The sequence below is a fragment of the Takifugu rubripes genome, chromosome 19, assembly GCF_901000725.2.
Source record: "Takifugu rubripes chromosome 19, fTakRub1.2, whole genome shotgun sequence".
Taxonomy (NCBI): Eukaryota; Metazoa; Chordata; class Actinopteri; order Tetraodontiformes; family Tetraodontidae; genus Takifugu; species Takifugu rubripes.
In genome coordinates this window covers 14,888,856-14,911,837 of record NC_042303.1, presented here as the reverse complement: position 1 = coordinate 14,911,837, position 22,982 = coordinate 14,888,856, and the positions used below count along the sequence as shown (strand labels likewise).

Below are 22,982 nucleotides of genomic sequence, written 5' to 3'. Positions count from 1 at the left end.
GCAGCATGACTGGTACCTTAAATGAATACACACTTCGACCAAGTATCCCACTAAAAAAACCACACACACATCTGTTGCAATTCATAGAATTCTTTTTAATAAAATCCCCTCCATTTTTATTTACCGTACAATGGGTTGATCAAAAAGTCACCATATGGAACAGAATGTGTTCGAGATTAAAAGTTAAACGGCAGACAAAAAAAATAAAAACAAAAAAACCCCAATTTTTAATTTCATGTTCTCCTCCATACCACTCAAAAGAATTTTAGAAATAAGAGACATTTGTGGTTAACCAAAAAAAAGACCTTGACCAATACATTTTTTAATATTTTATATATGTTTTTTGAAGAGTCTACTGCTTATAATTTTTTTGTAAAGTGCTAAAAGTTTACATTGATACAGTTTGTGACTGGAAAGAAAATTGAAAGGCATATTGTACAATTTCAGCTTAATATACACAGCATTTCCTGCGCATCTATGTGTTTACTTTCATGACAGTAAAAACCCGCCGAAGGCACAGTGTCATTAGTCCCATTTGGTATCTAAAAGACACATTACATTCCATGGCTTTACTCTAGATTACAGTGGGGAATCTCCCATCATTGCTCTGTACAACAGCAGATACAACATTTACTTGGCACGAACAAATCTGTTTTGGCACCAAGAAGTGTCAATGCATCTTATCTACAGGTAAAAAACACATTGTCCTGATAAAAGGTCCAAAATAAGGCACTCAAATATGGCTACAGGAGTAGTTGCAGGGTGTTTTTCAGTCGCAGCAGCAGCTGCTGGCTTGGCGTCTTGCTGAGCAGCATGAACATTTGTCTCCTACAAGGAAGGAAAGAGGGAAAAAGGTGAGTGCCAAATGTTATGTTTTACACGAGGCATTAATCACATCATCATATCATTTCTTAACCCCTTCAATATGTCCTACTCCACAAATAAACCTAGGTGCAATGAAGATAACATTCATGGCAGTCTGCATTCAGAAAAGTCCTTTTTCCTCACAGCACTTGCCACAAAGTTGCTGTCAAAAACAAACCCATTAAGCTGTCCTTATGAATCACAAGCCAATTAGTTCTCTTAAGTAACAGTTCAGTTGCAATTATTGAGGCTCATAAACCAAATGTACCCAATGTTAAAATGACCCTGCTGAGTATGTCCCTGCTGCAGCTTCCAATGTCTTAATATTAGAACGTTTCATGAGTTATGAAGGCTTATAAGTGGGTTTTTTTTGTTTTAATCAAGTGCTTTAAGATTGTGGAAAAGTCATTCCTCACCACATGCTGGTTAAGGCTCGCCGTCATACTGACTCAGCCGTTTCTTAGACTTGAGCTCTTTCAGCCAAGGGGGACAGGCAGTGGCTCTGAATTCAAATAAAAGAATCACTGTTAAAAGGATTGAACTTTTTATTTTCCATCACTTTTCTTACCCTTCGTCTGTTCCTGGTAAGGGTGGCAGCACTCGGGCGGCTCCTGTGAGATGAGCAGCAGTGCGAGGAGAGGAGGACAACTGCGAAGGAGAAGGTGCAGCACCAGCTTCCTTTTCTTCCCTTCCATTATCATCCAGTGTTTCTTCAACTTTGCCACCCGTTTTTCTTTTGATCTGAGCCTGTCGGAGTGAGCTAACATGAATAAAGTGTTTCCAATTTTGCCATCTTATAAATGCTTAAAGCTGAATCTTACAATTAAGGCTGCAGGGCTCAATCCAGGGAATATCGGGACTCTCTGAGAGGTGGGATGTGGAGAAAAGATCTTCTGTTTAGGTTGCTCATCCTCAGAGTCTGACTCCCTTTGCTTAGAAGATAAAACTGTTTCATCAAAGACACAGTAAAATAAATCAGTGGGCACATGTGGACGATCAGTATTAAGGATTATTGTTATGTTTAAAAAGGCTTTTTCCAACCTGAGGAGTCACTGATTCTCCAATCTGGGCTTTCCCCCTGGGACAGTCCTGCTCGGAGAGAGCGTGATGGACGTGTTCGACTCATCCTTTTACTCAGATCTGCTTTGGATTTCTGTGCGCTGCTGTCAAGGAGAGGAGTGGAACTCTAGACACACACAATTAACCGTGTCAGTGCATTACCACAACGCAGACAGAAATATCCAGCTGCATATTTCTCAAGACGGGCGTGTAAACTATTTACTTCACTACAGCTCACATCATTGTTTGTAACTAATGACATAACTATCACCTGTCACAGTTCACAAAGCGAGAGGGCTCAAAACGAAACGAGCACTGACCTCGGGGAACGGAGCGACATCTGTCTCGCTGCGAAAATCAGTTGTGTCCAAGTCTTCTGAGGATGTTTCAAGATGGTGGTCCGATTCTGGATCAGGACTGGGCAGGAATAAAGATAAAGCAAGGCGGTGGGAACGTTCACAGAAAGTGTAGAAGTTCAGTTTAGGAGCAGCTTTATTAACGGCCACATTACTTTAATGTGTTATGTTAACCACAAGGGGGCGCGGGTAGCTCTTGAAAACAAAAGTAAATGAGCTCATGAATTGGAGCAGCTTTAAGTCTGCTGAGAGCTGCATATGTAACAAGGCTCATCATTAAAAATGACAGCTACTTTCTGATTCTATAGCTAGAATGTCTTGATGTAAAGTCAAACAAAGGTAATCCCTTTGGGTTCTCTGAGTAGGTCAGAATATGTTAAGCAATTCATCATCATGCATTTTGGGGATTTTGAAGTTGTGCAATTTCCCACTAGTTATCAGTTCTGAGTATTTGTTCTCACCTGTTTGAATATTTGTCTTGTCTGATCCTGTTGTCAGTTTAGTAAAATCAGCTGACCTGGTTGTCTTTCCCCATTGCATTACAAGTTGCTCTAGCCTTTGGGCAGTTTCGGTATTGGGTTTTGTAGGAAACCCTCGTCCGTACCTGTCAGTCTCAGAAGGCTGGTCAGGAGCTTCATTCTGCTCATCTGGGACGCCGTCGATCAAGACTTCAGCGCCTTTCTCTTTAACATTTGTACAACTGTTGTCTTCGGCCTGATGGAAAGAGATTAACATTAAATCAAACATAAACAGGGTACAAAACATGAAACCTGCAATGTGGCTTAAAGATCCACTACAGAAAATCAGCCCGATGCACCTGCTTCTTTTGATCTATAAATCTGCATTTGTTGATCTTTGAATTATGAAGCAGAGGAAAAGATAAATTGGACTGTGCGCTGAGCCAAGATCACTACGCAATGCCAGAGAGAGAGAGAGGGAGAGGGAGAGGGAGAGAGAGGACTGAGGTCCAGCCAAGCATGCATCTTTTAATGAGCCGGTCACAGAGGCTGAGCTGTCCTCAACAAACACACACATGCGCTGGCTCACACACCTATAGACCTGCACACAGACACAGCAAACACACGCGTGCTTTCACACCCACATGCTGGAATGCAAGAGTTCGTGCACGCACACACACACACACACACACACACACACACACACACACACACACACACACACACACAAAACCATACAGCAGTTACTCTGCTCTTCCTGATATTCAACTAAGCTCATTTCATACTTTACAAAGAGGGGGTTGCATCTCAGTATATCGCTATCTCACATCATCACTCGGAAACAACACACTTACAAAAACAATGTTCCTTTGTGTAATTTTGTTTCCTTTACACGTGATTTATGACCAAGAATCGAGAGCCCACTGGATGAAGTAATAGCAATTTTCCAACAGCAGAACTGTGCTTGGATCCATCTCGGAACATCTGCAGAAATGGATTATGCTGATGGTGTAATACAAATGGCTGACTACCTGACTGGAGCGTGAGAAGTTTGTCCAAACATGAACTGACCTGAAATTTTTCCTGTACTGTGAAATTTTACCTCTTAAATATGACCCAGTAAAACTGTTTTCGTGCTGTTGTAATAATCAGGCAGAGTTGGCTGCCTCATTTTGACAGTTACTCCTTAAACACTGCGTTAACCAACTCTCACTCATACTACTTAAAGGGAATACAACAGCTACCCAGAGCCCCCATTCCAACACACTCTACACTGTTACATCTGTTGTTGATTCTCAGCTTTACTATACTCTTATTGACAATACCGGGATATGGTAGCATGAGGAAAACAGCTACAGTGCAGGTGGCTGACTGGCTGTTTGACTGTCCTGCAAGATCGCATTATATCCTCGCCAGAAGAAAGGCAAGTTAGCTTGTAGCTGCACTGAAGAATAACATGCTAGACATACCACAAGAACCAAATAAGAAGATGAAAACCACAAAAGAAGAAATATCTTTAAAACAAGTGATCAAGAGTGGTAACAGCCTGGGGACATCATTGAGGCCTTCAACTCTGTATCCTGCTGATGCTTTTTGATTGGCTCAAAGTAGCCAGGAGACTGACATTGTTAGAGGAACAATGGAAAACAATAGATATGTACTGCTTAACATCCATATAGCCTCATCAGAGTACCAGTACTAGGGTTTATGCAGTAAACCTTCCTTATTGCATTTTCCACCACACTGAAAGTCAGATGTTTGTGTGTTATCAGACTGTTTTTGCTAACAGGACACATCCAAAGATCACCATACTTGGATAAACCCCGACCTGATGTCACTTTGTTTTACCCTTCTGCTTTATCTCTGACACACACACACCACTGACGAGGACAAAAAGCACGATAACATTCTGTATTTAGACGCCTCCATCTGATAAGGGTGTTCATCTGGGAACAAGCTGCCAGCATCCAATGCACTCCTATTTCATACATTTGCATCATTATCTATAAACACATGAATGTGTGAATATGACACCAGGAAGTAAGTTAGTTGTGATATCGTGCACAGAGATGTGACAAAGTGTGAAGAACAGTCTGACTCCTGGTCTGATATACTGTAGATTGCATTCGATAATTTCAGCAAAACAGAGCTATCCATGCCTTTTAACATGCATGTAAACTCTACAGGAGTTCTTACGGAGCGTGTTTCCCCTGCTTTCCTGTGCACGGTTGTCCGACTCCTCGTGGACAGGCGACGTAGGGATCTCCTGCTACGTCTGGCAAAGTTACGAAGTGGCGACACGGCCCTCTGAAACCTGCCTCCTCCATCTACTCCTTCGTCTTGCTCCTCTTCCTGCTTGTCTTCAGCGGAGCCCCACACCAGATCCAGAGCCCCTTGTAAGGAGCGCCGCACGTTGCCCACCCAGCCTGCCACCTGCAGCTGGGCGGCAGATAGTTTTCCTCCCAAGTACTGCATGGTCCAAAAACTCACACGGGTGGTTTCCGAGGCACCGGGGTCACCATGGGAACGGCCTCGCTGGAGAAAGTGTTTAGTGTTGTTTGAGGGGAAGGGATTTTGTGGGTGAGGCAGAAAGCTGGGTCAGTGTTCTCATTTTCAGGAGGTGAACAGAGCAATTATTTTTTGTATGAATCAAAATCAGATATCAGTGATCTTTCATTTTAGTCCAGAAGAAATACTTCTCCATTATCACAGTCATCCATCTAGAAGACATAAGAGATTATAATTGCAACTGTCCCTTTTGTGGTTTCAACAGATTTGTAAGTGACCCCGACAGCCATTAAACTTTCTTGTTCTGCACGCAACCATTACCTCTTTTCACATTCGGACTTTTGTTTGCCGAGACTTGTTCTGCCGCAGTCAAGCCTGTTTCCCTGTGCACGTGAGTCACAGGTTACAAAGCAACTCCATTTCCCATGTAGGACAGATTTTTTTCCCCTTTAAATAAGTTGTGTAATATCCAAAGCCAGGTAGAGGCAGGTCAATCACTCCATTAGCTCCATGAAAAACAACATATCCAAATCTAAAAAGGTGCAGGAATCTTGGTGTAGCTCCTCCTCCGCTGCAACCCAACAAACCAAGTTGTGAGAAAAGAAGGACGAGGAGCAAAGAGTAACCCAGCTCTTTGGAAAGTTCAAAGGGAGTTTGAGCCAGACTGAGCACGAGACAATGAAAAGAATGGACAGTGGACAACCATCTTGTCATGATTAAGCCCATCCTCTTTTGTGTTTATCTGTTCCAGAAAATATGTGTGCATGTGTGTGTGTAGGAGGGTAGGAGACTAAGTAGAGAGAGAAAGCCCATGTATGGTCATTCTGACATGCTGCCCTGTTGACCGGATCCATATGAGGACATGATGACCACGTAACACTTCTCACTATGACATCTACAGCATCTGTTCATCCCTCTCTTTGTCTCCACATAATAACCCTGCAAGAAGGTAAACAAGATCGACATCCACAGTGAGTTCGAGCCCAGTAATCACTATATACACTGCACTTTAGTAAAATAAAAGGCTTTCTGTGCTGTGGACTGGAGCTGGAGATTTGTTTTGAGATGGTTATTAACCAAACTAGACTTTTCGTGACATGCTGCTCTTATGACAGCTTTGTGTTGTGTATAAAAGGCAGCTCCCAAGTGCAGCAGCACCACTCAGTGGTGAAAAGAGTGCTGTACTCGACTACGATTCAAAAATCTTTCCAGCATCTAAGCGTTCGTGCACGATGTCCTGTACATATCGCTGTACCGGCCGACTGGACTGATGTAGTTAGTTTGGTTGTTGCAGCATGCACACAGCAAATGGGAACAAAACTGCAAAGATGCACAGACTCACCCAGTTCAGGGCTCCAGAGTTCAGAACTTTCATCAACTCTGCAAAAATGTTACATGTTGAAACAAGTGCTGATCTAATGTGCCTCAGCTAGCACGGAAACGTCAACTCTTTCCTGAATCTGAGAACCTCTTCCCCTTGGATTGCTGGCTTTGCACGTTAATCTGCTTTTTGAGCCGTTATCTTAATCTGTTGGCTTCTAATCAATAACAAGCGTCAACACATAAACGGCAGCTTAATTTTCCCAGCAGCATTAGTTGACTATTACACCCCCCCGAGAAGCTTGCTCAGATGGCGCTTGTTGACTGAAACTGTGCTTATCTACCATGTGACTTCCAGAGTCAACCGAATCAGAGTGAATCACCTTTCTTTTAGAAGACTATGCTCATTATATTCTTTTGGATGGAAGCCACTATGGTGTGTGATACTGGCATCTGCTCCTAAGAAGATAACATGATTCAAATGGAAGACAGGTCTCTGTAAAAAGATAACTACACTTCCCATAATCTTGAAATTTGAATCTTTTTTTCAAGCAATTGTACAGGTAAATATAGTAGAATGTTCTTTTCTCTGCAATCCAGGGATCCGAATTAACCTTATTCGAAGGTTATTTTTATAAAAGGAAGCCAATTAGGTTTGCTCTAGAATTTGGCACTGGCAAAAACCAACACAGAACCTGCTCCAAATGACGTTCTAAAATCCTTTCTCTTGTGTAACACCATCCAGAGTCTGTGCTTGCATTTGCCAAAGACAAAAATGCCAGAAATCCTGGGTTGAACCCTAACAAAAATCCAAGAATATGCACGTTCAGCAAGACAGTTCAGCAATATAACCCTTGATGTAATCCATATTTAAATGGCTTCGTAGTTCTCAGTATTGTTGGGAACAGGTGCCACACAGACTTCTCTCATTCATAATACATTACAATTCATCTCCTCTCTTTACTCTCTGGACCTCAAACCTTACCACACCAGGAAAACAACCTCTCAAATTTATAGTTCAAGGGGCACTGTACTTGCCCCGGGCTTTAGGTAATCCTACAGGTGGAGCGCTGTTTATTACAAACAGGCTCATGCTAAACACTGAGAAAACAGCCTGACTGTGTTTAAGCAGACTGAAATGTCAGATATTAACTATATGAACTGCAGTCATTGTGTTTCCACAATACAAATAAATATAAAGCCTATATTATACAGGATTTTAGACGGGAACGAACCACATTCAAGAGTTAGGTTAGACTTTCATGTGCAAAAGCTGCTGCAGACAGAGAGAGAACTCATCCATGTGTCTAAATTCAAACTATTTTGGCCTTATTCAAGATGGAAACACAAAAGAAAGTAGTAAATAAACACACCGGATGTGGAGTCTCAAAGGCTTGACTTCCTGTGATATTTTTGACCACAAATATAAATGTCAGCTACACAGGGACTGAACTGTACTCGTAGCTTCAGACAATGAAAATGGTGAAGCATTCAACACAACTAAGATGAACATGAGAACTCTTGAGAAGTGCATTCTATGTGCTTTTATGTCACCCTTTTGAAGTGACACCTCACCTTTCCTGATGAGCCACCTGACTGATTGTGAAAGAAATAACTGCTGTCAGAGAAGGAGCCGATTGTGTGACTCACAATGTTTCACCGCATCAAGTTTTAGTGGCGACGTGAAGCAAAATGTCTTATGGTGACGCAGTGAAGGTGCGCGCGTGTGTGTGTGTGTGTGTGTGTGTGAGAGAGAGTTAAACTGGTAAAATGCAGGAAATTTAACCATTAACATAGTTATAACATGGTAATAAGCCGTGCATTTACCTCCTCCCTGGTATCATCTTTGACTTCATGAGCGTCCTCCTCCTGCTTGGGCTCCTCCTGTGTGGTGGAAGGGGAGGTGATCTCTGTGGAGAAGATGAGCTGCTCCTCCTCTTCCCCTCTTTCTTGGCTGGCGGCAGGTTCTCTAGTGTCTGCGCTCTCCACCTGTTGTTTTGCTTTATATTCCCATTTAAACATGCTCACGTCCACTTCCTCGTCTTCTTCACTGGGGGCGTCAGCAGCTGCACCCTGGCCTCCATCCTGGACGACTGCACTGATCTCATCTCTGGCTCCCCCCCCACTTTTCACTGGTTTGACTGAGAAATCATCAAATTCCACCTCGAGCAGGTTCTTTTTAATGGAGAAATCCTCGTAAACAACCTCTACGTCCTCCTGGGTCGGGCTGCGGTGTGAATCTGATGATTTTCCAGAGTCAAAGCAGATTAACATGTCCTCCTTTTCTTTTTGTCCTCTCTCCAAATCCTGCTCCTCTTTCAACCTGGTGTATTTATCTCGTTCCTCCTCTTTCCTGCTCTGCCACATCAAACTTGGGTCGTTCTTTTCCTCGTTCTCTTCCTTCAACCTCTCTACCTTGGACACCCAATGGTTTTCCCATTCCTCTTCTCTTTGTTTCTCTATATTTATTTCTTCTTCTCTTAGTTTTGACTCAAATTTGTGCTCGTCGCTCTCATGAATGACTCTCTCCTCTTCTTCCTTTCTCAGCCTCTGTCTCTCTCTTTCCAGCCACAGTCTCTTAGATTCTCTTTCCTCCTGCGGGATGTCTTCCGTTTCCATCATCTCTATTTCTTCTTTTTGTCTATGCCACAACTGATGTATCCGTCTTTCCCTCTCAATCTCTTCTTCTTTGATGTTCTCCTTTTCTCTATGTTCTTCTTCCCATCTGACTCTTTCCCACTCCTCCCTATGTCTCTCCATCTCATTTTCCTTCAGTCTCTCCTTTTGTCTTTCCTCTTCCTCCATCCTGATTGTGTCTAACTCCATCTGTCTCTCCATCTCTCGTCTCATTCTCTCCTTTTCATTTTCTTCTTCCTCCAACCTCCTCTCCAACTCCATCCTCTGTCTCTCCATCTCTTTTCTCAGCTTTTCCTTCTCTCGCTCTTCTTCCTCCAACCTCCTCTCCAACTCCATCCTCTGTCTCTCCATCTCCTTTCTCAGCTTTTCCTTCTCTCTCTCCTCTTCCTCCAACCTCCGCTCCAGCTCCTTCCTCCGACTCTCCATCTCTTCTTGTCTCAATCTCTCCTTTTCTTCTTGCTCCAACCTCATTCTCTCCAACTCCATCCTCTTTTTCTCCATCTCTTCTAGTCTCAGCCTCTCCTTTTCTTCTTGCTCCAACCTCATTCTCTCCAACTCCATCCTCTTTTTCTCCATCTCTTCTAGTCTCAGCCTCTCCTTTTCTTCTTGCTCCAACCTCATTCTCTCCAACTCCATCCTCTTTTTCTCCATCTCTTCTAGTCTCAGCCTCTCCTTTTCTTCTTCCTCCAACCTCATTCTCTCTAACTCCTTCCTCTCTCTCTCCATCTCTTCTTTTCTCAGCCTCTCTTTCTCCTCTTCCTCCAACCTCATCCTCTCTAACGCAATCCTCTGTTTTTCCAACTGTTCCTGTCTCAATCTTTCCTTTTCTCGTTCCTCTTCCTCCAGCCTCATTCTCTTTCTCTCTATCTCTTCTTCTCTTAATCTCTCTTTTTCCCTTTCCTCTTCTTCTAGTCTCACTCTCTCCTGCTCCCTCTCCAGTCTTTGTCTTTTCTCATTTCTCACTCTCTCTATTTCCAGCTGTCTTTCCTTTTCTCTCTCCTTTCCTTCTTCCTCTTCCTTTCTTTTATGCTCCTCTATTGTGCGTCTTGCCTCTTCGGTCTCCTCTGCTCTGCGTTTCTTTTCAAACTCCAAATGATGCAGTTTCTCCACTTCTTCAGCTTCAGCGCTGCCATCCTTCTGAAAAAGTCCCACTCGTCTGTAGACGGGCACTGAAACGGGGACATCAGCCTCAGCATCTTCCTTCTCCTGCCCCTCTTCCTCTTCTTCAGAGGAGTCAGACTCTGGACCTAGTATTACTGGAGGTCCGCCATCATCCTTCTCCACCACACCAAAGTGAACGGAGCGCCGCTTGCTGTTGTCCCTCTTTAGAGCATTATTGGCTGAATCTGTCTCGTCGGTATGATCTGCAGCCTGGCTGAAGATGAGTGATTGGCCATCTTCTGTTGCTTCTGTCTCCTTATGTTTCCCAGATATTTCCCCCTCTGTGGGTTGGTGAACTGGTAAGGATGTTGAAGGAAGATCTGCCACCTGACTGGATGATGTAGGGGGTTCAGTGGGTGGAGTTTCGGGTGTTTTCTCTGCTGGAGTTGACGTCTCAGTGCTATGGAAGAGTGGAAAACAGGAGGAAACAGTCTATATTACTGATAAAAAAACCCAGAATGATTTAAAGTCATATATAAACTTTCCAACTTTAAAAAAGCTGCATAAGAATTGCATATTGCTCTGGCTAAAACCATGCTAGCAGTCTCGCAATTTAGCTGACACAGCTTGACTCTGTCTCTACGGACATAATGGCAGAGGTTAAAAGACCAAGAAGGACTTTGACAAGGAGGTCAACAACAGAAAAGTTCATTTGGGATTGTTATGTTTTGTAAATCAGAATGATCCCAAATGAACTTCTCTCATTCTGAAAATTCTTCTTTTCTCTTTCACAACTCTGCGAACTCTGACAACCGCAAACACAAGAGGGGAATAAAGCCACATTTGTGAGCTGCGTTTGAAGGTGATTTGAATCATCAATCTTTTACAGTAATTGTTTAAGCCTTCTTAATGAGAACACAAATAACAGCTGGATGTGTATTTACAACAGTGGTGGCCCATTGTGGGAGCCAAATCACATTTATTTAAAAAACAACTTACATAACCTCACTTAAAGGAGGAATGTCCTGCTTCAGGAACCGTCACTACAGTGAGGCTGCCAAGCAGTCAACAAAGTCTCATCGCTCCAACTGTTAATTTAGAGTTTTGAGCAGCAAATCCAGCTGGGCAACACAGATATTAATCATTACGACTATTCATAAATACAGGGGCTAACATTAAATTCTCGATGCACCAAAAAACCCAAAGGCATCATTTCTTATAGTACAGGTTTCGTGTAATCTCATTTAAAAGTCAGAAATCATACATTAGTCAAGTGTTCTCCTAACTTAAAAATATTTGGGCATGGCTCTAATCCAGTTTACGATCGCTCAATTCACACTCCCATGACAAGTAAAAGGAAGTGCAGATGTTTTCTGTCTTTAAGAAAAGATAAAGCAAACATTATTCCCCTTTGTTTTAGTTTCATATGAAGGAAACCTTATAAACAGTAACCCTCACCGCTGGAGAATAAAACGCCATTCGAGTCCTGTTTGAGTTACAATTCCACGTTTTGTAATTCAACAGACCACAAAAGTTGCTCACCTCTTCGAACGAGGCCGGGGAACAAACTGTGGCTTCTTCTCTGGCACCGTATCCATGACCCAGTTCTTGATCCTTGCCTTTACGCCTCCTGTGCCATTGATCATTTCTGGCTCCTCCCTCTTTACCGTGACCTCCGGCCTCGAGTCGAACAGCAGGCTGATTCTCCGTTTTATGCTGCCACCTCCAACGTAATCCTCCTTCGGTCCGCTCTCTTCGCCCTCTCTCTCCGGCAGCTCGGACCTTGTCTGGTTCTGCTCCGGGTTCGTGCACTCGGCCCTGATGATGTCGTGTTTGACGCTGGTCGCCTGTTTGCCAATGTTTGACGGGGCAGGCGGAGGACCGCCACCCTGCTCGAACCTTGACGTGATCTCCATGGACAGGCGCTTCCTAGTGCTGCCCCATCGATGCGCTGGATTGCCTGTGTCGCTACCCGATTCGTCGAGCACTTGACTTTCGGTAGAAGAAGTTCCATCTTTCTTGCTTTCATCCTCCCGTTCCAACTTGGTTGCGGCGTCCGCTGATGTTTTTCGGTTATTTTCGATGGCGTTGTCGCTCTCTAGAGGTGCGGTCTTGGGTTTCTCGACGGCCGGAGTAGTTTGTGGAACTGGATCGGACTTCCCGTCACTGGCATCTCGCCCGGCCTGACCTGCCTCGGTTGCTTTGGTGGGCTCGCCCTGTTCTTTGGTGGGCGCTCTCACAGAGGTCGTGGGTTTCAGAGGAGGGGCAGGAACCGCAGGTTTAGGAACAGTTGCGTCCTCAGATTTTACGCCCTGCGGCGTTGCCGTCTTGGAGGCATCAACGATGGACTTCGGTGCGTGGATGGAGCGGATGGTGGTGTTTGTCTGCAGACTAAAGGGTTTAGGTGCCAGCCGAGGTTTGGGGCCCGGAGCTGGTTTGGGGTTCGACACACCCGCGGTCTGGGAAGGCTGAACTGAGCCTTCCATCACTGAATCACTAGAAGAGAAGGGGAAGCAGATAAATCTGGATCATTTTCGATTATGTTATAACAAAATCATAATATGGATTATCTTTGAGCAATCCTAAATTTGGGACAAATTCCACTGTGCGCAGAGTAATCCAAAGTCTTGGTAAAGCTTTCTGTCCATCTAAATCTTCCAAACAATGTATTCAGGAATGTTTAAACACCGAGTCTAGCGTTGATGTACAGCGCTGTGCATTTTAAACCCTGTTGATGTATAAACACAAGCACAGGTCTCCATTGGGACCCGAACCACAGTACAAACCAGCTCCACTCCCACCACACATGTGCACAAAGACCCGACCTGAGACCAAATTTACACCCAGCATGCAAAAGGCAAGTGCATTATTTCAGATTTGTGACACCGAATACCATTCGCATTGTGCACGGCGCGTCATCTGGTTTTACCTGTAAGACTTTTGTGCAAAACCAGTAACTCCACACCCACAGTTTAATACTGTGTGTTTCAAGTGTCGGTAGAAGTTCTCTCTGTCACTGGCCTTATCGACCCGCAGCTGACTCCCTGCGCCCTGCAATGGCTCGTGTGCTTGGTAATGTTGTGATTATAGTCGCTGCGCGTTGCGTAATGACATGGGAAGGTTGTGGGAAGGCTCCTAAAAGCTGCTTTCGCCACCCAGTGAGATTAAATGAGATCTTATATTGTGTCTGCTCGCTCCCCTCTAATTCTTAAAGCCGAGTATCGAAGAGCAAACAGCGTCCAGCTACACAACAGCAGTGAATGATTGATGATCCCTCTGGCTTATTCAATGCAGCAGTCATTCCGAAACGACCATTAACTGGCAGCATTTTTCCTGCCTTTATCTTTGTTTGTTTAAAGAGCCTGCTGCCAAGGCTAACGTGTCCGTGGCCACCGCTTTATTCACACACTTCAAGTCAGACTTCTGACACCCAGCCGCAGTTCTGGGGTCGCCGCACGGAGCCAAACGCACGACATTTAAACGAAAGCAGGATGGTTAATGAGTTACAAACGGATGCGTCAACGATAACCTCCCAGTCGTTGAACCAGCAGCCTTCACGGACAAAGGAATCAAAGATCCCCGGAGTTGATCTAAGCTAACATCTCAGGAAAAGTTGCACATGAAGTTGAAGGCGCATAATGATAAGCAAACGTTATCTTCAAAAAACACCCTCAAAATTTCAGAGGAGGCCAAACAGCTCCTTACATCAGTTGGTAAACTTTCCTAACGTACATTTAAATTTCCTTCGCAGAAAAGGTGATCGTTTCATTTTTAAATTACCTTTTGTCCTTACGCAGACATGCAGCTGAAGGAAAGAAGGACGCGGGAAGACGTTACAAGACAAAAAAAGTGATCTTTTCCGCAACCGTCTCGTCTTTCTAAATGTTTTTTCTCCGTCATTTACGCTAACGAGACGTCAGACTGCTCCTTCGCCCAGCAGACACTCCCTCTGCCCGCCTCGGGTCGACTCCGAGCCAGGAGCCACGCTGCTCGACAGACAAGCCGCACACCGCGAAGCACGACGGGACCGGAAGTGCTGCACACTTGGGGAAATAAAAGCACAACATTTTTTTTTTTTTTTTTTTTACATTTACTGACTGGGGAAATCCAGACTTTCCACCAATCATTTATATATGTTTAGTATTACCTTAAAGGCAACACATTATTCAAAATTGACGCAATTATTTTTTTTCCTAATCGGGTTACTTTTACCTCTTAACCAGAATGACGCACTACAATTTGGATAATAAATCCTTTGTAGAACCCCACAGAAAGCAAAACAGTAGTGTACAGGAAATGTTCATTTCCTTGAAGGAAAAGGCATTGCACGCTGTAAATGTACTAAAGATGGCAGGCAGACGTTACGTTTGACCGCTTGTCTCTATCTTCAATTATTTATATTTGTTCGCGTAGAGTACACGACAGCTTCATCATCACATTTTCCCATTCTGAGGGTGCACTTGCACATGAAACGACAATTTGTGCGTTTTCCGCAGTTTTATTTTGACAGTTCACACCGGAAATGCGCCGCAATTATCTGCTTTTGTTGAAAAAATATTGTTTGGCGTACCGGATAAACAGGTTTTATCTGATGTAGGTTGAGCATTTTGGGAGTGAAAAGACGGTTTACAAGCAGGGGAAATGTTACTCCTTCAGGAAAGACGCTTTCAACAGCAGGACAAGCGTCAACTCACACGGCAAACACTAATTTGCATAACACCCGGGCGTTTGCTGCGTTTATTTGCGTTGACGATGAATTAGGAGTCGAGAAAGTATGTGTGTGTGCGTACGAGAGAAGCCACATATGTCCAAACTTGTGGCTGTATAATGTCGCCCCCGTGTGGACGACTTTACACCTCGACGACACCGTCCTCTGGACGAGTTGTCATGGAAACTGTTCAGCATGTGCTTACAAAAACAAGAGCTCGAGCGTTCGCCGACACTTTGACATTTACGGCGCCATCTTCCTCTTCTTCTTTAAGCATTTAGAGCAGGCCTAGGTCCGTCCGAGGTTGGCCGTGAGCGACCGACGATGAGCGGAGCCAAAGCCCGCGGCGACGCGCCTGTTGCTGAGAGCGTCTCCGGCGGCGGGCACAGCACCGCGGCTCCCCAGCGCGACCGCAAGGCTGCTGGCGGCGTCCTGAAGAGGCTAAAGTCGCGCAGGAGCCAGGTGGACAGTAGGCCCGTCACCGAGGAAGACCTGCGGACCCAGGGCGGACCCATCACCCCGGAGGATGTGCTCGGACTGAGGGTGGCGACGCGAGGTTTGAGTCCGCCTGTTGTAGCCGCACCAGCGGGTCCGGTTGCGGCGTCAATGCCAGCCGGACATCATGACAGGGAGTGTAGCCGGTGCTGTAGAATGTCAGGACCCATGAGAGCAGGTTCCCCTTTCAAAACAGAAAAAGAGCGGATTTTATTTGTGTTATTTGTGATATCTGGGGGAGGAATTGACGTCACAATGCAACATTTGACTCATGGAAAAATCCACTGTTTTATTTTATCCATCACCAGGGAGACGGGGAAATGAAAGTTTACTTACAAATGCCAGTCCGATGTTGCAACTTGAGGAAATTCAATAATAATAATGAAAAAATAATAATCTGGACATGTCTGTAATTGCTTTTCTTAAACTGTCTCCAGCGTGGGGGCATGAATATATGCAGGACCGTGTGAAAGCATATAACCACGAATTAAAATGAAGGATCTTTGCCCGACATCTTCGCAGGGTACCTCTGCAAACCCGAGGACAACATCTACAACATCGACTTCATACGTTTTAAGATCAGAGATCTGGAGACCAGCACTGTCCTGTTTGAGATCGCCAAACCGCCGCACACAGGTAGTGGAAACAAGCCTTCTCCTGCCGCTCTGTCCACAGTGCCCACGAGGTTGAGATTTATATCTTATTCTGTCAACAACAGGAAATTCTTTCCCACGGCAATGTACTTGTTTGAATTGAAGATACATAACAACATACATAGAAACAGAATAATATAATGCAGACAGCCTGGACCTGCAAAGAACTTTGACTCAAGTGTTGTAGGCTTTGAACAAAGATTAATGATCTGTAAAGGTTTCTAGGGTCGGACATAAGGTGAGAGACTGATGAGAGGGAGTAATATCCTGTTCTATTAAAAGCTTTTATGAGTGTGATGGAGTTGTTAAACCTTTAGTGTCAAGTGTATAGAGAAGTGAGCTGAACCCACATCCTTGTGGAACGCCAGCATTGACCCCGGGTGCAGCCGATGTCTGGAGCTCACCCTCAGCTTGTAGACTCAGAGGGAATTCCAAGAGGTAAATCTGATGGAAAAGTGGAGTTGGTCTAGTTCCAGGATGATCCAAGAGTTACCTGAGCCCTTCCAGGCCTTGTGACAGTAGTCATCACAGTAGCTATCATGAAGGTGAGGATGGACTAACAGAAGACCCTTGGGGAGGTTTGATCAACCTTGCTGAGAGCTGGAAGATTTGTCTTAAATTTAACATGAAGTTTCTCACTGCGCTATATCAGACTTGTATGTATCAAACGCCCCATCTGCTCTCTTGCTCTGCTGTGTCTCAGACGATGAAGAAGAGAACAGGGAGGTGGACGCCAGCGCTGGCAGGTTTGTGCGCTACCAGTTCACGCCAGCCTTCCTCAAGCTGAGGACGGTGGGAGCTACGTGAGTAACGCGCTCGCCTCTACCGTCTGTGGACGACCACAGCATTTACTTCGCCTCCACTCTCCCCTGTGTTCCGACAGGGTGGAATTCACAGTTGGAAACCGACCCCTGAACAATTTCCGGATGATCGAGCGGCACTACTTCCGCGATCACCTGCTGAAGAGCTTCGACTTTGACTTTGGCTTCTGTATCCCGAACAGTCGAAACACCTGTGAGCACATTTATGAGTTCCCCCAGCTGTCTGAGAGCCTGGGTGAGCCATTTTAATCAAGTTACACTTCCAGTTTGTCATTTGCAGTGTTTTGGAGCTGAAAATGTTATTAAAATTCTCATTATTAGCATCATAAAAAATGATAGTGGCGTTCCACTGTGGAGTAGAACAGCTGATTTATGCAGCAACAGCAGCAACAAACATCTCATCTATTCGTATTTTGGAAAGAAATAAATAAATTTAAAAAAAAAAAATCCCCTACTCCGGAAAATGTGGAACATCTAGTTCAGCTAAAGCTAATATTATTTATTAAATAGCACGCAAACTTCCACTCCACATGGAAGCACTGCAGTGTTCTCGCTCAGATATTTACTGGGAAATGGACTTTTTTTCGGGTGTCTGACGTGCACGTTGTGTTGATTTTCCAGTCCGTCAGATGGTGGAGTGCCCTTACGAGACTCGCTCGGACAGCTTCTATTTTGTGGACAACAGACTGGTCATGCACAACAAGGCGGACTATGCGTATAATGGAGGACAGTGATGTACGTCTAATGATATTGATGCCCACGTGCACGCCGTGGAACATACATAGTTCTCTCCTGTCCCCACAGAACTGCCATTCACTGGTGTCGTTTCCTCCGCTCTGATGTCTGAATAGGAAATCGCTAGCTTCAAATATCTGATTTTAATGGTTATTAAACAGACAAGTCTAGTCGTAGGACTTTTAAAAGTATCATAACCCCCACCCACGCACAGACACTAACACTCACAATCAATCCCCAAGTGACACACACACTCTTTACACAGTGTGTGTCAGAAGCAGCTGTTCTCAGAGCTGCCGCCTGCACAATCCACCTCAGTCAACATCGGGGGAGACGCAGAGAAATCATCCACAAAAACACTCCTGTCAAACACACATGGTCGCCCTTGAGTACCCCCCCCCCCCCCCCCCACACACACACACCACCACCCGTGGCTCCCCCTCCTCGCTCCTCTAGACTCACGGAGAGCCGCAGAGTGGGAGATGTTATCGTTGGAACTCTTGTTTCCTGAAGCATCATGGTAACGGATCAGGAAAACACGCAAGGCTGCCATGGTGCAAGTAAAAATGCAAACAAAACAAGGGAGAGCATATGGGGGCAAGCATGTAAACAAAAATAAACAGTCAGACCACAGAGCTCACAATGCTGTTGACTTTTTAGACCACTTTTATCATGACATTGGGAATCTGGAAATGGAGTGATCTTTCTTCTAGATAGATGGTGTAGTTTTGCCATGTAATTAGTATTCTTTGGTGTGTAAGGGGTTTAAAGATTGTCTTTGTAATAAATAAATAAAAGGTTTGTAAAAAGATTAAATGTAATAAATACATATTCAGGCACAAACGCCTCCTGTGTTTTTGCGTCAGGGTGATAGTTCCAAATGTGTTCACCAGGAGGAGCAGTGTGCTCACTAAATGTGGCACCACGTTTCTGTAGGAAAAACACACACAAATAGTTTCTGTTACATTATGCTGCCATGTGGTTTGAACCTGAATCTCTTCATTTTTCTGAGCCTTTTATATCCAGACTCTCATTTTAGACACTAACCCTGTTTTGATTCCAATGTCAATCACTGCACGTTGATGAGCATTTCTTAATTTCTGGGGACTTTTACATTCTGATCACCCATTTATACAATCTTGTGGGAGGGAAAGCAAAATCTGAGCGCTCTTTTTTCCCCTTGTCTTTGCTTTTATCGGTCCGTGGCTCTCTCAGGTCTCCAGAACCTTGGGATCTTTTCTTTCTCACCTCTCTCTTCCTGTTTCTCTCTCCACACCTACAGTATGCAGGGCTTGGTTTTTTCCCTCCTCCCCTTTTTTTCCCTCCTCTCTCACCTGGTAACCAGACCTCTGGAGAGGAGTGTTAAATTTCCACTTTCCCAGAGAAGAGGACAATCTGAGCCACACAAAGACCCACAATGGACGCCCCTCTGCTCTCTCCTCCCTCCCTGCTGTTGCTGCAGCTGCACACATGCACTCACTGGCTGAATTATATAAGGATACTTCCTCGTTTGTTTTCCTTCATTTTATTTCTTTCTCGCCCTGTAGATCCTCCGCTCCCAGCTACTCTTGTTGTGTAGAGCAAACGTCACCTGGTACCTATTCACAACTGTATGAAAGTTGAAGTTTCCTTTAATATTCACATGGAATTCTGCTGAAAGTGACCATGTTTTAGGTCCTGTGTTTGAAAGACCAGACAGCTGTTCATGAAGGAGTTATATTTGTCATGATTTCTGTCCAGTGTCAACCAGATTTTGGAATCAGGGAGGCTCCTGATGGAAATTTCTACTTCTTTAGCCAGAAGGGTGCACGTAGTACTGACCACTGCTGTAAACAGGACCAAGTAAAGTACACACTCTATATAAAACCTTTCAGATTTCAATATAAGCAGGTCAATTAAAAATTCAAGAGTACAAGAAAAGCACATCTGTAGTATATGCTGACGGGTAATTTAAGTCATAATACAACATGTAGTTTGCTAAATAACCAAGTTTAGCAGTATTTGTACAATATATCAAACCTAAAATATTAAGAGATTTGAATTTAGATGAAAATGGGAATACACAAGTGCAATAGAGGTAGAAGCACTTTTCCATGTTCCATCACTGTCACCCGTCTCTCACTTTTAGTATTTTTACCAATGGCTGAGATCTTTGTGAAACAACTGCGTCAAATTGAGACGTGGTGCCAAATCCGTGAGGTGAAAGTGTTCTCTCTGTGTTCCTGTCAGTCTCCACCTCCATTTACACCCTGCCACATGATATAAATGTTAAAAAAATACATCATATATGTCATTGAGAGACCAACGCAACGTTTTTAGACCTGCAATTATACAAGAATACTGTTATTGCCATTTTTAAAATGCCATTTATGGAAAATCTAAGACATAGAAAAAAAACTTTCTGGAGAAAGAAAAATCTTCCTCCTGGAATGTGTTGAAATGAATGGTGCGAAAATCAAGTGTGTCAGTTGCTGATTAGAGCACAAAGCAGGCTGTGATTTAACTGTGAGCTCATGAATCAATGACCGCAGCTTTCCATCAGGGCTGTAGGGCTGCACACCACAGCACGCACGGCAGAGCAGCTGTACTCTGCTCGGCTACGTGTCGGCACCGTCCGAGCCTCGCACACAAATGGAACCGGGGCAATAAATACACGCTCTTTCCGACTTTCCAGGGATGATTTGTGTGTTCCCGGCCTTCGTGGAATACCGGTACATTTCTGCAGGCCGTCATGCATCAACACACATGCACCGGAAGCCAGCGGACAGGTGGGATAAAGCAGCCTCATTTGCTGTATCTCCACTACACACACACACACACACACACACACACACGCGTGCGCGCACACACACACACACACACACAGTTCTATCTTTGTAACTGGCTTCCCCGCGTATCCTGTACGATGAATCACAGCACATTAAGATTAGACGTGTAAAGCACAGGTTTAGTAAGGTTTCTTTGACATGCACAAACACACGACACAGACACACACATACACACACACACACAGAGTAATAGTTGCACAGACCTACACTTAGGCCAGGGGACGGGGGGGGGATAGTGGTCTCCTATAAATAGCAGCTCGGAATGGCGTTGATAGGTCCTGTGAAAAGAAATGGAGGGGGGAGTGGAAAAAGGATTAAAAGAGATACAGGGCAAACTGTGTGTTCGCGCGCGTGTGTGTGTGTGTGTGTGTGTGTGTGTGGGCCTGAGGAAGACAGGTAGTTTCTATAGACCCTGTTTCTTTCTTCCTGTCTTACACGCTACATACGTGCGGAGCGTCCCCTCAACACAAAGATGATGAGTCATCGCAGAAGACACTTTACCGAGCTGGTCGTGACTCCATCTGTGCGATGGCGTGATGTCATTTCCAGCAAGATCGCTGTGATATCATCCCACCCTGGAAAACCAATTCAACACCAGTAGGGCTGTTTACAATTAACATAAGACATGCGCGCATCCTCAAGGAGCCAAATCATCTCCTCTACACTGAAAATGGTGTTTGCTGGAACCCCATCTTCATCCTTACAGGTGGCTAACGTCAACGAGCTGATGAGGAGTTAAGTAGCATCCCTCCATACTGTGACTCCTACACTGATTTCCACTGCGAGTGCAGTATTGACAAGCTGTCTTCGAGTGTTAACGGTCTCTGTGCGTGTGTAACCATGAGCTGTGTGTGTGTGTGTGTGTGTGTGTGTGTGCGTGCGTTTGCACAGGCTGTTCCAGATATCAGACCTGTGCCGCTGGTTCAAACAGTCCAGTGTCACCTGCGCCCGCAGGAACCCGTCCACTTTGTTTAGTGTGCTTTTGATTAATAAAAGGTTAAGTCAGCCTTCAGCCGCCTGCTGCAGAGGCCTGTAAATCTCTCCCACAATCTCTTCCTTCCTCTGCATTTCTCTCCTGCCTTTGTCTCTCTCCTTTCTGCCACACCTTGCCCGGGGGAGTGGAGGGATTGTGATCGGAGATCGGAGGTGGGGCTGGCACAACCACAGGTGCTCATTTCCTCCCTTCTCTCTCATGTACTCTCTTTTTTCTTTGGGCTCGCCACCTGCCAGGTGGAGGGAAAAAAAGAAGAAAATCAGCCACAGCAAAAGAAACGCTTTGACACCTACCTCCTTGCTTCCGCTTTGAAAGACACGTTTTTTTTGTCTTTGTATCCATCTACAAACATTCCATTTGGGGGCTTTTTCATTACCCTCCGCCGGCAAACTTGTTGCTCGCTTCCATTTTACACCGCATGCAAACGATGGCTCCTGACTCCCGAGCACATGGCCGACAGAGCCGCAGCCACGCTCGCTTTTCAGCTGTTCGAAAACCTCCCTCGATCTCCTCCGCACTCTATCTGAAACGGCCCCGAGGGCGGTGGGGAGCAGGTCCCAGGCCCCCGAGGGTCAGAGGTCACTCAGGCGGACAATGGCTTCCCACTGTGGGTCAGCGGAGGGCGAGGAAACAAAAGCGGGGAAGACTTGGATCTGGCAAAAACTGCAGTGTTTTCAGGTGATGGTGACAAGAAGACAGAGGAGGAGAGAGGGGCAGCACTGAGGTGTGGTGTGAGGAAGGCCTTTCTCTCACACACTCACACACCCACACACACACACACACACACACACACCTCCCCAGATTAAATTTATGAAAAACTTCCTCTCATAATCTCCAGCACCACTCACTTTATTTTCTCATCAGACCTGAATTCAGTCCCTGTCTTTTTATTTTTACTTACACCCCCCCTTTTTTTAAATTCAGTGCCATTGATCATGCATGCAGAAATTCAGCACGCCCAACTGCAGCTCCAGCCAGGAGAGGTTAGCTGGTGTGAGGCCCTGTCCTACATACTGCTCTCTCGCCATGGTCCAGCAGGCCACAGTCACTCCCTCCCCCTGATTTGCCTGCCCTCGCTTACTTCCCCCCTGCTGGTACACACAAACACACACTCACACACAACACACACCCTGCAGCCCATCTCAGAACCACCACATTTGCAGGTCATTGTGTGGAGCAGCAAGAATTCCACGTTTGGCCCTGGTTCCGTCTCACCTCAGATTAGTGTTCAGGTTGAAGTGCTGTTCTGTGCTACTGTCCTCACTAGACTGTGAAGCCCAGTTTCTTCTATTCTTTGGCTCCCAAGCCCACATGAGCTCATCGGACAAATAGATCCTTTTTTTTTAAAACTTTTTTTTATTTTTTTTCCCCGCTGAGAGGTTGCTTCTCCTGCCCGTGAAGCTCACAGCCCGGCACGTTTGGTGGAACCGTGCGAACGCTCGCTT

At 45.0% G+C, this 22,982-nt stretch overlaps 2 protein-coding genes across 4 annotated transcripts; one reads left to right on the top strand and one right to left on the bottom strand.

The window, feature by feature from the left end:
- Window positions 1–74: 74 nt before the first annotated feature.
- tnks1bp1 (tankyrase 1 binding protein 1) lies at window positions 75–14,263 on the bottom strand. Of its 2 annotated transcripts, XM_029827506.1 has the most exons (11): window positions 14,084–14,263; window positions 11,846–12,799; window positions 8,393–10,763; window positions 4,934–5,272; window positions 2,884–2,993; window positions 2,244–2,340; window positions 1,906–2,050; window positions 1,686–1,810; window positions 1,433–1,611; window positions 1,281–1,366; window positions 75–828 (listed from the first exon to the last, which is right to left on the bottom strand). In XM_029827506.1, exons 2-10 carry the CDS (start codon window positions 12,787–12,789, stop codon window positions 1,291–1,293), a joined length of 4,386 nt encoding a protein of 1,461 aa, XP_029683366.1. In that variant the 5' UTR covers window positions 12,790–12,799; window positions 14,084–14,263; the 3' UTR covers window positions 75–828; window positions 1,281–1,290. The 2 variants fall into 2 exon arrangements, with proteins under 2 accessions (XP_029683366.1, XP_029683367.1); XM_029827507.1 differs by lacking the exon at window positions 4,934–5,272.
- Window positions 14,264–15,253: 990 nt separating this feature from the next.
- LOC101063823 (protein unc-119 homolog B-like) lies at window positions 15,254–18,553 on the top strand. Of its 2 annotated transcripts, none has more exons than XM_029827509.1 (5): window positions 15,254–15,567; window positions 16,029–16,142; window positions 16,863–16,962; window positions 17,043–17,173; window positions 17,602–18,553. In XM_029827509.1, the coding sequence occupies exons 1-5, from the start codon at window positions 15,336–15,338 to the stop codon at window positions 17,712–17,714; spliced, it is 690 nt and encodes a 229-aa protein (XP_029683369.1). In that variant the 5' UTR covers window positions 15,254–15,335; the 3' UTR covers window positions 17,715–18,553. The 2 variants fall into 2 exon arrangements, with proteins under 2 accessions (XP_029683369.1, XP_003973622.1); XM_003973573.3 differs by having other exon boundaries at window positions 17,043–17,215.
- Window positions 18,554–22,982: the final 4,429 nt, after the last annotated feature.